The 12635-nt window shown below is 39.5% G+C and overlaps 1 protein-coding gene across 10 annotated transcripts in view; it reads right to left on the bottom strand.

Moving 5' to 3' along the window:
* The window catches only part of CEP170B (centrosomal protein 170B), a 100898-nt gene that overhangs the window by 64096 nt on the left and 24167 nt on the right, over nt 1-12635 (bottom strand). For all 10 annotated transcript variants that reach the window (XM_070751418.1, XM_070751448.1, XM_070751428.1 and 7 more), the window contains exons 5-6: nt 5826-5884; nt 1653-1791 (exon numbers count right to left, since the gene is read on the bottom strand). In XM_070751418.1, the coding sequence (XP_070607519.1) occupies nt 1653-1791; nt 5826-5884 (198 nt within the window). The remainder of the gene's footprint in view (nt 1-1652; nt 1792-5825; nt 5885-12635) is intronic.

Below are 12635 nucleotides of genomic sequence, written 5' to 3'. Positions count from 1 at the left end.
TTTATATTATCTAGGCAGCATGATGGCTCAGGGTTAAGATGCCGGGCATGTCAGCTGAAAAAAACAGCCTGGGTTTGAGATCAGAGTGTCGGTCGACTGGGTGAGCTCCCATCTTCGCCTAGTTTCTATCCACCTAGCAGTTCTAAAGCATAAAAATGTAAATAGATTAATAGATAGCAATTTAGTGGGGAGGAAAGCACCATTCTGTGATGTCATGCTGGCCACGTGACCACGGTAACTTCTTCATTGAGCACTGGCTCAATGGCTTGAAACAGAGATCTCCCTATAGTCAGTTATGACTAGTGGAGTAAAATCTGCAGGGATCTTTTTCCTTCTCCTTATATTATCTAGTACCTTGCTCAAGGAATGAAGTGAGAGTTTTGTTTCTAAATGTTTTTAAAATGATAAACGTAGCATCTCAATTCTCTTTTGATTAAATTATTGATCCCACTGTGGGAATCGATTTCTTATCAATATTTTATTTATTTTATTTATTTATTTATTTATTTTGTCCAATATAAATTGAAAGTTAAAGAGAATAAAAACGTGAAGTAGTAAATATCGGGGAAGGGATAGAAGAAGAGATATGAGAATAGAATACATCAATGAAGAGTAGAGGAAGGATATATGGATGGGAGAAAAGATATATAAAATATAGGACAGACAATTGTACAGGGGACAGAAGGCACACTAGTGCACATGCTCGCCCCTTACTGACCTCTAAGGAATCTGGAGAAGTCAATAGTGGAAAGTCTAAGGGAAAAATGTTGGGGGTTGGGGGTTGACACCACGGTGTCTAGTAATGAGTTCCACATGAATGTAGCATATACACTGGGAGCACACATAGTAAGGTTTTTTCCTAACAATCTATTAAAATGTATCATTTTAGCCTTTGGATCTCAGTTTCTCACTAGAAAATAATGAACAAGCTTCAATATTCTTCAATCACTAATTTCAACTTCAATAGTAAGAAACAAAGGAGGTAGAGGTCCTTACTTACACAAGCAGATGAGTTCTGTTGTTTAAATTATGTATTTCTCAATGGGTAGGCCATTTTATCATTGGCCCCTGACAGTTACACATGGTAATTTTTTCTGTGTTTTAATCCTTGTCAGCTGCCCAATCACTTATGTGAGATGGATGTCTATATAAATAAATGAAATCATCTTCATTGTCTAGCCTCGTGATGGCGAACCTATGGCAAGCATGTCAGAGATAGGACACAGCATGCAAGCTGTTGCCCAGCCAACTGGTCTTCGGGTCTCTGCCACGCATGCGTGAGAAGGCAGGCTACATGCAGGGGATCACACACGTATGCACGGGGTGGAGGGGTACACATACATTACATTTTGGGGGTTCAGGTGCATGTGCGTACATCTGGGCACTTGGTCTGGAAAAGGTTAGCCATCATTGGTCCAGCCACTATAGCAGTGTTTCTCAACCTTGGCAACTTGAAGAGATCTGGACTTCAACTCCCAGAATTCCCCAGCCAGCAGACGCTGGCTGGGGAATTCTGGGAGTTGAAGTCCAGATGCCAAGGTTGGGAAACACTGCACTATAGGATGTTTCCAACCTAAATAAATATAAATCAGAATTCTAGAGAAGAAAGTCCTTTCCCATATCTTAATTAACTGGTTTTTCTAAACAGGTACCTGTAGTTGCTTTCTTCTCTCCTTTCTCCAGCTTGGTTTGGGAGAATTCAATATTTCCATCATGTTCCATTGGCTGTTCTGCTCTTTTCAGTGCTGTGCCTTTAAAGCTCATCTGAAGTTGGCTGGTATATTTCTCATGCTGAAAAAGAAAGGTAAGAAACTTGGTGTGCAGACTCCAAAATAAGCAGGGACTCACCAAGAAAGGTTATTTGGTAAGGTAGAAGATGAAAACGAATTTATAACCAGGAAAATAACCTGAGAAATATTGTTTCACCTATTTTTCTAGCGTTTTGGTCTTAATCCTAATCTCTGTATCGCACAATTAGTGTTTTAGAAAAGTAAATTAGGAGGCTTCTGCAATTATCTTTTTGGTGGCTGAACAGTAATTTCTCAAATGCTAAAAAAGCAGAAGGAACAAGAAACACCAGTGGCTCCTGTTCTTCCAGACATGTCTAATTTTAAGCAAAATACAGTAATACCTCGTCTTACGAACCTAATTGGTTCCAGAAGGAGGTTCGTAAGGCGAAAAGTTCGTAACACGAAACAATGTTTCCCATTGGAAACAATGTAAAAGCGATTAATGCGTGCAAGGGGGCAAAAAAAATTCCCAAAATGGTGCTCCGCTGGGTGCCGCCGCCCGGCTGTCACCTTTTAAAACAGCCGGGGGGCTTCTCGGCGTTCTCCCGAACCAGAACCGAGAAGCGCCGCCGCCCGCCTGTCACCTTCTTAAACAGCAGGGGGGCTTCTCGGCCGAAACGTGGCCTCCAGGAAGGACGTCTTTGTGATGTCAAGGCTCCGCCCATGGAATTCCCTATTGGGATTCCCCACCTTCTTTCCAGCCTCCAGATCGGCCAAAAACGCCGCCGCCGATCACAAAAACAGCGCTCCGCCGAGCGCCGCCGCCCGGCTGTAACCTTTTGAAACAGCCAAGTGCTTCTCGGTGGCCTCCCAAACCCGAACCCAAAAAGTTCAGGTTTGGGTTCGGGTTCAGGAAAATGCCGAGAAGCCCCCCAGCTGTTTTAAAAGGTAACAGCCGGGCGGTGGCACCCGGCGGAGCGCCATTTTGCGATCTGCGGTGGGTTTGTAAGGCGAAAAAAGTTTGTAAGAAGAGGCAAAAATTTTCTGAACCCCGGGTTCGTATCTCGAAGTGTTCGTATCATGAGGGGTTCGTATCACGAAGTACCACTGTACTTCCATCCTCTCCCCAGCACACCTGATTCAGGAAGATGAAGAGCTTTTTTTTTTTAGGACCAAGAGTGGGTTCCTCCCATTTTGGACCAGATTACTTGGAACTGTTAGTGACCCGCTGGTGACATGACAATGGTGTCATGGATGTGGTTCAGTTGATGCCACTCTGTGGGCGCCGCCATCTTTTTTTTTTTTTATGGTGCATTTTTTAACTTTTTTGAAAGTTTTTCCTGTTCTATTGCTTGTAAAAGCGCCCTCCTGGCCTTTTAAACTGGGTTTAAACTGACCTTTATTCCTTCCCCCAAGCACAGCTGATCAGCTCCTCAGCTGTGTTTCAGGCCTATTCCAGCAACTGAGCATGTGCAGAAGCCAAACTGCGTGAGGGAACGCATGCACGCGAATGGAGCATGCACACACAGGCAAATGTCATGATGCGAATTGGTGGTGAGGATAAATGGAACACACCTCTGTTTAGAACTACCTTTTCATTGCCTTCAGCAGAAAAATCAGGTGTATGGATTAAAACTGACAATTCCTTTAAGCATTACTCAATGCATTTTTTTAAATGTTTATTTATTTGCATTCCACATTTATTATTTACAAATAGGCAGCAAGGCAGTAAACCCACCTTCCTCCTCCTATTTTCCCCACCACAACATTCCTGTGAGATGTGTTGGGCTAAGTCATCCAACTGGCTTTCATGAAGTTGAGCTTGGACTTGAACTCATGGTCTGCTCCTTTCTAACCTGGTGCCTAAAGCAAAACTAGACCAAATTGGCCCTAATAAGAACAAGCTATAAATATACAAAGATGAAACTAAATTATAAGTATTTTTGCTGCCAAACATGGAACAGGAGGCAAAACCTTTAGGCAACTACTTTCTTGCACGTAACATTAAATCTCAGTGTAAATTATATGCAAATCTACCCTAGGCAAATCCTGGCATACAGGAAAAACTTGACTCTGTTGCAGTGGATATACAAACAAACAAGAGGTAAGGTACACAGATGAGTTCATTTCAGTATTCTGGCAGCTGAATTCATTTATTATATTTTCAGAGACAAAATCAACCGGTAAAATTTTAGGAGTCTTTGGTTGTTTGGGTGAAAGTGTAGGCAAATTTAGAGAAAGGTAAAGAGCATTTACCGAAGATATAATCCGCTGCTGAAAGTAAGTCACTATGTCCATTTTAAGTGGCTGCTTTTTGCAAAAATACTGCCCTCAATTAGCTTTTCACTGAAATTTGTATAAGGTTATCAATCAGCACTGCTATAAAGCCCATGATTCATGTTTTCTGACCAGCAATGGCATGACTTCAATGAAAGATGGCATCTTTCCTGCAAAGTTTATTTTCTCAGAGTTGGATAATCAAAACACAGCTTATAGTTCTACTTCATGCAAGCCAAGATTTTTCAATGTGTTTAGTTGATTTGTTTTAATAAATCAAGTCTCTAGAACTCATGGCTTCCAGTAAAAACCTGAAAATGTGAAGGAATCCTGTCCTAAGGGGTAGGCGGAAGCATAAAATTATAAATCTGGTCTTGGCAATGCACAGAATTGCCTTGCGGTGGATTAGCTATGATCTAAGATTATTTCAGCATATTGTGTTGGTAATTTCTCATGGGAAAGCTTTGTGAAAATATATGGTAGAGATAGTACAAATCTGCTTCTCAGGTTTAGCAGATCTTTCACACCAAAGAAGCTTAAGCAAGAAAACATCTAAATTGATTGTGCTTGGTCCCATGCGGGGTTTTCTGAAAATTTCATTCCAATTATTATACATATAAACTCAAATATCAGTGATTTTCAAATCATTTGCTTTTGTAATTTACCTGAATATAATGCAATTTGGGAAAGATTTCTTGAACTATAAACTGCATTGCAAGGTTTGGAAAAGTACAGTAGCTAAGGCATCTAATAAATTACATGCATTTAGAAAGTCAGAATTGGGCATTTGAATAAACAAACATAATAAGTAGAAAGCAATTTAGCAAATTGACTACTTGGCTACCTAGACCAGTATTACAGGTTTTCTAAAAGTGACAGCCACTTTCTAGTATGTTCTCTAGTTTGATCCTTATTTTAACAAAAGTTCTTTAAGACTGAGTTAACATTTTTATACAGTGATACCTCGTCTTACAAACGCCTCGTCATACAAACTTTTCGAGATACAAACCCGGGGTTTAAGATTTTTTTGCCTCTTCTTACAAACTATTTTCACCTTACAAACCCGCCGCCACCACTGGGATGCCCCACCTCCGGACTTCCGTTGCCAGCGAAGCACCTGTTTTTGTCCGGAGGTGGGGTTTCCCAGGGAGGGGAGCATCAGTGAAATCGCAGCATCGCAAAAACACAGAGGTCCGGAGGTGGGGTTTCAAGGACTTCAGTGTTTTTGTGATGCTGTGATTTCACTGATGCTCCCTTCGCTGGGAAACCCCACCTCAAAGACTTCCGTTGCCAATGAAGTGCTCGTTTTTGCAATGCTGGGATTCCCCTGCAGCATCGCAAAAACACAGAAGTCCAGAGGTGGGGTTTCCCATGGAGGGGAGCCTCAGGGGAATCCCAGCAGCGCAAAAACGGGCGCTTCGGCTGGCAAAAGGGGTGAATTTTGGCCTTGCACGCATTAATCGTTTTTCCATTGATTCCCATGGGAAACATTGTTTCGTCTTACAAATTTTTCACCTTAAGTACCTCGTCCCGGAACCAATTAAGTTTGTAAGATGAGGTATCACTGTATATAAAATCTATACTGAGCTTTCACTCTATTTAGGACTACAGTCCTAAGAATTCTGGTCCTTCCTTCCTCTCTTACTTCCCCTCTTTTTTTAAGAACTTATGTAAAAGTTGGCAAAAATAAAATAAGTGTAGTAGCACTAATGCTGGTCAGTTAAATTCTCAGCAGAATTCACCACTAAGACATATACCTTAAGTATTTTATTTTTCTTTACTTTGCCACTTAAAAAAGAACATAAATACTGTACTTACTTTTAGCACTTCTTCTGGAAGCTTGTGCTGGATGTGTTCTAGGACATACATGTTTGCATGTAGAAAAAGTATTAAGGAAAAATGCAGCTTCAGCAGAACTCAGACATATGTTAACAGTAACTTTCAAGCAATCTATCATTCAAACAAACAAACAAAACCGATTTTGGATGCATTATTTTAAACAGAGGTAGGCAACATTTCACCACAAGCTTTCCAAACATTTTAGGACTACAATGTTGGGAGAAGGCTAGGGTATAAAGGTAAACTCAAAAGAACTGGAAAAACTATGCATCAGTGCCACCACACTTATTTTATTTTTGCCACCTTTTGCATAGGTTATTTAAAAAAAAGAGGGAAAGCAAGAGAGGAAGGAAGGACCAGAATAAAGCAGTTATTAAAGAGTTAACATATGGTGCATGCAGTAATGCTGATTCATTGATCAGCATCAGGAGTGAAATGCTCCCAGTTCTCTTGTGCCTGTCAGTTGTCAGAGAGCTGGTCACAAAGGTAGTGAGAGGCTCTGGCCATCCACCAGATGCCGCCATTTGGGTTCTTTTATCTTCTGCGCATGCACAAAGCATTCTGTGCATGTGCAGAGGGTAAAAGAACCCAAATGTTGACATCCAAGCAGGTGGGCAGAGCCTCGCATTGCCTTCGCAACTGGCTCTCCGGCGACCGACGGGCACAAGCGAACTGGGAGCATTTCACCTTTGATCAGCATTTGAGAAGGTAAAACAGATACCTGGGCATCATAAAAGAGAATTTAGCTCTCTGGCATTATTGCAAATCTTGTAAGACACATCTACTAATAAATCCAATAAATCTAATCTAATCTAATCTAATCTAATCTATTTAAAGGTCATTTTTGTTGTGCAATAAAGTGTTCCTTATAAGCACTTTCCTTTGCTTAGAATGAAAATATTAATTCTAATAATAATAGAGGAACAATCATGACTTTTCTAAACATTCACTGAATTTAAAATCTTCCCGATAGGGAAGCCCAAGCTATCAGATATTCCAACAGGAAAGAATGAGTGAATCATCACCAAATGAGATTGATGATACGGATACAGTATCACGCCTTTCCTTGTTTTCCCTACTTTTTCTTACAACTATTCATCATACTACATTACATATTAAGTGACCAAAGGAACTCAGGAATCCCTCAATGACTGTATCAGTTTGGGTATATATTTGCAATATGGTTCATTAATGGACTCTTATGGAGAATTGTTCATTATCAAGGGGTCATTTTTTACAATAGCAAAAAGGGACAACTTACACATCCCAGAAAGGTTGCAAACATACTAGCGTATGTCCCACTGACACAGAGGACAGTAACACGCCTATCAAATTCCAACAATGACTGATAGTAAGGTGGGCACATCAACAGGAGAACTCCAGCTGCAATATGCAGTCCCTGACCAACATCATCACCATCACATGGCAATTCCCAAACTTTTATGTATTGTGCCATAAATACTTGTCTAAATTAAAATTAACCCCCCCCCCCTGCCTTCATCACTCCACTCAAAGAATAATCATTTCTTTAGGCTGCTGTAAAGCAACACTTTCTTGGGAAAAGAGATGCCAATTAAAACTAAATTAAAACTGCCCTGAGTCAATCAGATATTGAGATGGGCAATTTTTAAATTTGATTAATAAACACAACCGCTTTTAGAAACTTTGCCTTGGCTTAGTTCACAGATGGAATGATTCCTGCTAAACAATGGAAATATTTCTCAGATTTGCCATGCCTATCACGGACATTTATCATTCCTTTCACAGGTTAAATCAGGTGCAGCTTTATTCTTTCCTTCATTGCTCACGATTTCCCAGCAGAAAAGAAATATTAATGCACCGAGGTGCCTGCCTGCTCTAACAAGCAGGGAGAGTGTTGGATGCTGCCCAAAATAGTGGCTTAATTCTTCAAAAGTGTCATGTTTTCTCTGCTGCACAGCTGGTGAGCAAATGCTGCTGCTAAGTTCGGTGTCTGCACTGCACAGAGAGCATCTCCTTATTCAATCTCTGCTCGATGACAGCTCCTGGCAAGAACTCTGTCCTGTGCTCTGCAGCGTTCAAGAACCAAAGTACAGTAGTACCTCTACTTAAGAACTTAGTTCCATGATCAGGTTCTTAAGTAGAAATGTTATTAAGTAGAAGCAATTTTCCCCATAGGAATCAATGTAAAAGCAAATAATGCATGCAAACCTGTTAGGAAAGAAATAAAAGCTCAGAATTTGGGTGGGAGTAGAAGGAGGAGAAGAAAGAAAAGGAGAATCGCTGCCGAAGGAAGAAGGTGAAGTGAGGGGAATCAAAAAAATCCAAAAGTTTAAGGCTTTAAAAAAAAAAGAGGGACTCTGAGGCGGCAAGAAGGAGCACGCGCCTCCAACACACCCGGCGTGAGGCTGCCTCCCATACACTGCCTCCCATACACTGGCTGCTGCTGCTACCTGCCCATGCTGAAGGGCTCCCCTCTCTTCTCGCTCACTCGCTTTGTAGCTAGCACCTTTCCTTCGCTGTGGTGACCCCTTGGCTGCCCAAAGCGAAGGGGGAGTTTCTTTTCTCTGGGCGCTGGCAGAGGTTTATTCCCTGTCCAAGCGCCTAGAAAGGAAAATGCTTTATTCGCTCTGGACTGACAAAGCCTCCTTAAGCATCACCAAAAGGCTTCTCTGGCAGCCCAGATGGCCAGGATTAAAGGGGGAATGGCAGGGAATTGGCCAGGCCTTCGTGCCGCTCTCAAATTTCCTGGGAATTTTTTCCCAGCTCGGATTCTTAAGCAGAAAATAATTCTTGAGAAGAGGCAAAAAAATCTTGAACACCTGGTTCTTATCTAGAAAACTTCTTAAGTAGAGGCATTCTTAAGTAGAGGTACCACTGTATTTCTTTCTAGGAGGGTGGATCTTCCCTATAAAAACCAGTCTTTGGTTATAAGGTTCTATCTCCATAGAGGCACTGCAGCATTTGAAGGAAAGGAGGCAGAGTTCGACAATTATTGGGCGTTTTCTGGAAGATCTCACAGAAACATCATAGATTGTGATTGTTGATGGAGATTATCATTTATCCAGGTCATAGTTGTCCCAAAAGTGCTTTTTTTTCAAGAGATAACTGAACTTTCTGGTTTTTCTTTGAAGCCATGTCACTTCTCATCCAAGAAGCTTCTTCACCTCCAACTTCCCCACCATCCAGTCAGAGCTGGAGAAGCTTCTTGGAAGAGAAGAGAAACGTCTTCAAAGAAAAACCAGAAAGCCCAGTTGCCTCTGGGAAAAAGTACCTTTGGGACATACACTGTGATGTCTCTCTGTGCCATATATGTGTAGGCATGTGTGTACATGCATAATAGTTCTCTTTTGAGATCTGAATGCAACGAAATTTCATTTTAATGTAGGCTGATTAGTGTACATTTAATGACAAATATTTAATTCTGTTCTGTTCTGATCTTCTATTCAAAACCTTGTAGCAATGCATTTGGAGACCTGGAAATCTCCTTCAAGCAACTAACAAAATCAGTTAGCTTACTTAACTGAAACTGTTATTCAAATAAAGCTGCTCCTTATGTATTCTTGAAGCTTGACTATTTAACTTACCTCTATAATTTTTGTAACTGAAGTAACTACCATAATTATGTTCAAGCAAAGGAATGCCACTATTGCATCTCTAATCTCCATCTATCTTAACATGATCATCCTCTTCCAGCAAACTTTGATCAGAATGTACATGGAGTGGTGGGAAAGGAAAGGATCATTCCACTTTATGTATGGTTTGCATGAGATGTATGATTATTGTTATGTTAAAGGTTTTAAACTGTTTTTTTAAATATTGGATTTGTACTGTTTTTTTCTTGTTGTGAGCCGCTCCGAGTCCTCGGAGAGGGGCGGCATACAAATCAAATCAAATCAATCAATCAATAAAAATAATAATGATAATAATAATCGTTGCTCAGCCAGCAGCATCACGCAAATGAAACTGCTAATCAAGATGCTCTGGGAATGTGTTGAAATTCAAAAATTTTGGAAGGAAGTACAGAATGAAATAAATAATATGCTAAACATTAATTGGATATTTACAAAAGAATTAACAATACTAGTTAAATATGGGGAATTACGAGAATTTAAAGAAATCGAAACAGCAGCTTTGGAAAGCGCTCAAGCAGTAGTGGTGGTATTAGGGTGGAAAGATAGCAATAAATGGACAATCCAGAATTGGTACTGGTACATGGTGGACCACATTCACTTCGAAATTATGGAAATAAGATTAAATAACTTTGATGAAAATAAATTGGAGAAGCTGATGGCATGATGGAATAAGGTGAAAAATTATATCTTAAGTAGAATTTATGACAACAATGTGAAAAATAAATTCCAATCACTTTTTGTATGTAAAGAAATGTAAACCGGAGCTAAGGAAGAAATTGAAACTCATTGTAAATAATATAACCCCCTAAATGGTGGTGGGTTTTTATTGGTGTTGGGCACGTTTTCTTTTAAGTATTTTTTGTTTGTTGTTAATTTAGTAAATAAACCAATAAAAAAATATTAAAAAAGAAAGAAACTGCTAATCAAGGGACAACAGATTGCCACAACTTGCTCATCCCCCAACAAAAATAGCAAACAGCCACAAGCAATACCTCATTTGGATCCATTTCCAATCTTGAAACCCTAGTATGAATTGCACACTACCCAAGCTTTTTATTCCTAACTACAAACATTCAACATGTGGGACATCCCCACAGGAAAAAAAAGTAATTGTAATGAAAAAAGACAAAAGTAAGATTTGCACTGGCTCATGTCACAGTTCCAGAACACAGTTGGCTTGCATTTTCTCAAAAGGGCGGGGAACAGGAGGAAATTAAGAGTGCCAGAAAAATCAAGACAAGATTGTTCATGTTACTTTAAAGAAAACAGTAACAAAACAAGGACAAGCCATATTTTGGCACAGTTGCAGAAATCTGCTTGATGGCTACATTGGACAGATGTGCGTATGGGGATTTTGTTGACTCAGGGACTGTAAAAATTGAGTAATCTATAAAGAGTCAAGAGAGAAGGGGGGTTTCTCTTTTTTGTTTCTTTATGCTGATAATTCAGTAGAAAAGGCAGGAATAAATTGAGCTGAATTGTGGAAGCATATCACTTTGTTTTCAGTGATGCTATTTCAGCAAAACTCTCCAGTTTTCTCTCCTCCCTTCTTTCTCTAACACACACACACAAATGTCAGACAATACTATGTCTGATGCCAAGAGCTATCAAAATGTAAACCATGCCTTAATCTAGCTTTGGGGGGGAAATGGATCCTTGACAGGAAAAGAATATAGGACAGCCATGCCTGGCCTTGCACACTAAAACACAATACTAAAAACTCAACAAAGCAAGAGGAGAAAAACTCAAAATTGAAAAATGGTATAGATCACAAGCATATTTCTGGAAGTTGTTGATTATTTATTTATTATTTATTTATTCGACTTCTATGCCGCCCAATCCCGAAGGTGGAGAAGAGGAATTTAAGCCCTGACTTGATTTTTGCATCCAGATTGCTCATTGAGAGAAGACTGATGGGCAAGCTGTGATGAGAATGAAACTGCAAGTGTCAAGCTATTTAACCTGGGAACAAGCTGTTCTGTAACTGAATAAGACACATTCTGCACACCCCAAATCTCTTCTCAATACCAACATAAAAAGAGATGGATTAATCTCCTATGGTCTGAGGCATCTTAAACTTGGAAGCAAAGAAATATATAAAGAGGGATAGAGGACAAATTTTATTTCAGAAAGTGGCGTGGGAAAGAGAAAATAATAAATATGCATAACGAAGAGTAATCACATAAAAATGTTTTCAAATATTCTTAAAATGCCAGTGGTGGAGTAAACTGGCCCAGTTATTGTTCTCCAGACCAACTTGCATCTTAAGAGTAGCAGCATTTGGCAATATTATTATTATTATTATTATTATTATTATTATTATTATTATTATTAAGTGGATTTGTATGCCGCCCCTCTCCGGAGACTCGGGGTGGCATACTCCACTTACAAACTAATGTGATCTCCCAATAACAGGTGGGAAAATGTATGTATTGCATTTTGAAGACACATTTTAGAAATAAACCGAAAAGTAGAAGGATAAAGTTTCCAACCTCATAAAGCTTGCACTCACAAACACACTGCATTCTTTATCCACATCAGACTATTTGTTCATCGGAACTAGCATTGACTATACTGATTTAATACCAAAGATACAGTTTGCAAATCTTTCCAAAAAGAATCAAGTGTGAGCACATCTTCATTTCATAACCAATGGCAAGTAAAATGTTATAGATTGCAATTCTTATTTAGAAGATATAAACATAGAAAAACATAATATTGTTACTGCCAAGAGAAGATCCATCAAAATCTTTCAACAGGAAAATTCTTACACTGGAGCTAATAAGAAGCAGCTGTTTCATCAAGATCAAAACTGAATCCATTTTCAGTTTTGCCAAAAAAAAAAAAGCCCAGAGCAAAGATAAGTTCCTCAAACTCCTTTGTTGAATGCTCAATGAAACAAGTATTAATAAGCTGCTTCTTTTTTGTTAAGAGTTCCATTTACATAATACAGGTGGATCTCATTAAAAACCACTTGTTCAGTGACCATTCAAATAAGTGGTACTTATGAATGGTCCTTGAAATTTCAGCCACTAAAGCATCCCTGCAACCACACTCATGATTTGCAAACTTCTCTGCTGGCTTCCCACAACAAAGTTAATAGGAAGTTAACAGGAAGTCTGAAGCCACAGTCATTTGAGGTCCTTGCTTAATAACCTTTGCAATCCTTGTTTGA

The sequence above is a fragment of the Erythrolamprus reginae genome, chromosome 1 (genome assembly GCF_031021105.1).
Source record: "Erythrolamprus reginae isolate rEryReg1 chromosome 1, rEryReg1.hap1, whole genome shotgun sequence".
NCBI lineage: Eukaryota > Metazoa > Chordata > Lepidosauria > Squamata > Dipsadidae > Erythrolamprus > Erythrolamprus reginae.
This window is presented reverse-complemented; position numbering and strand designations above follow the sequence as displayed.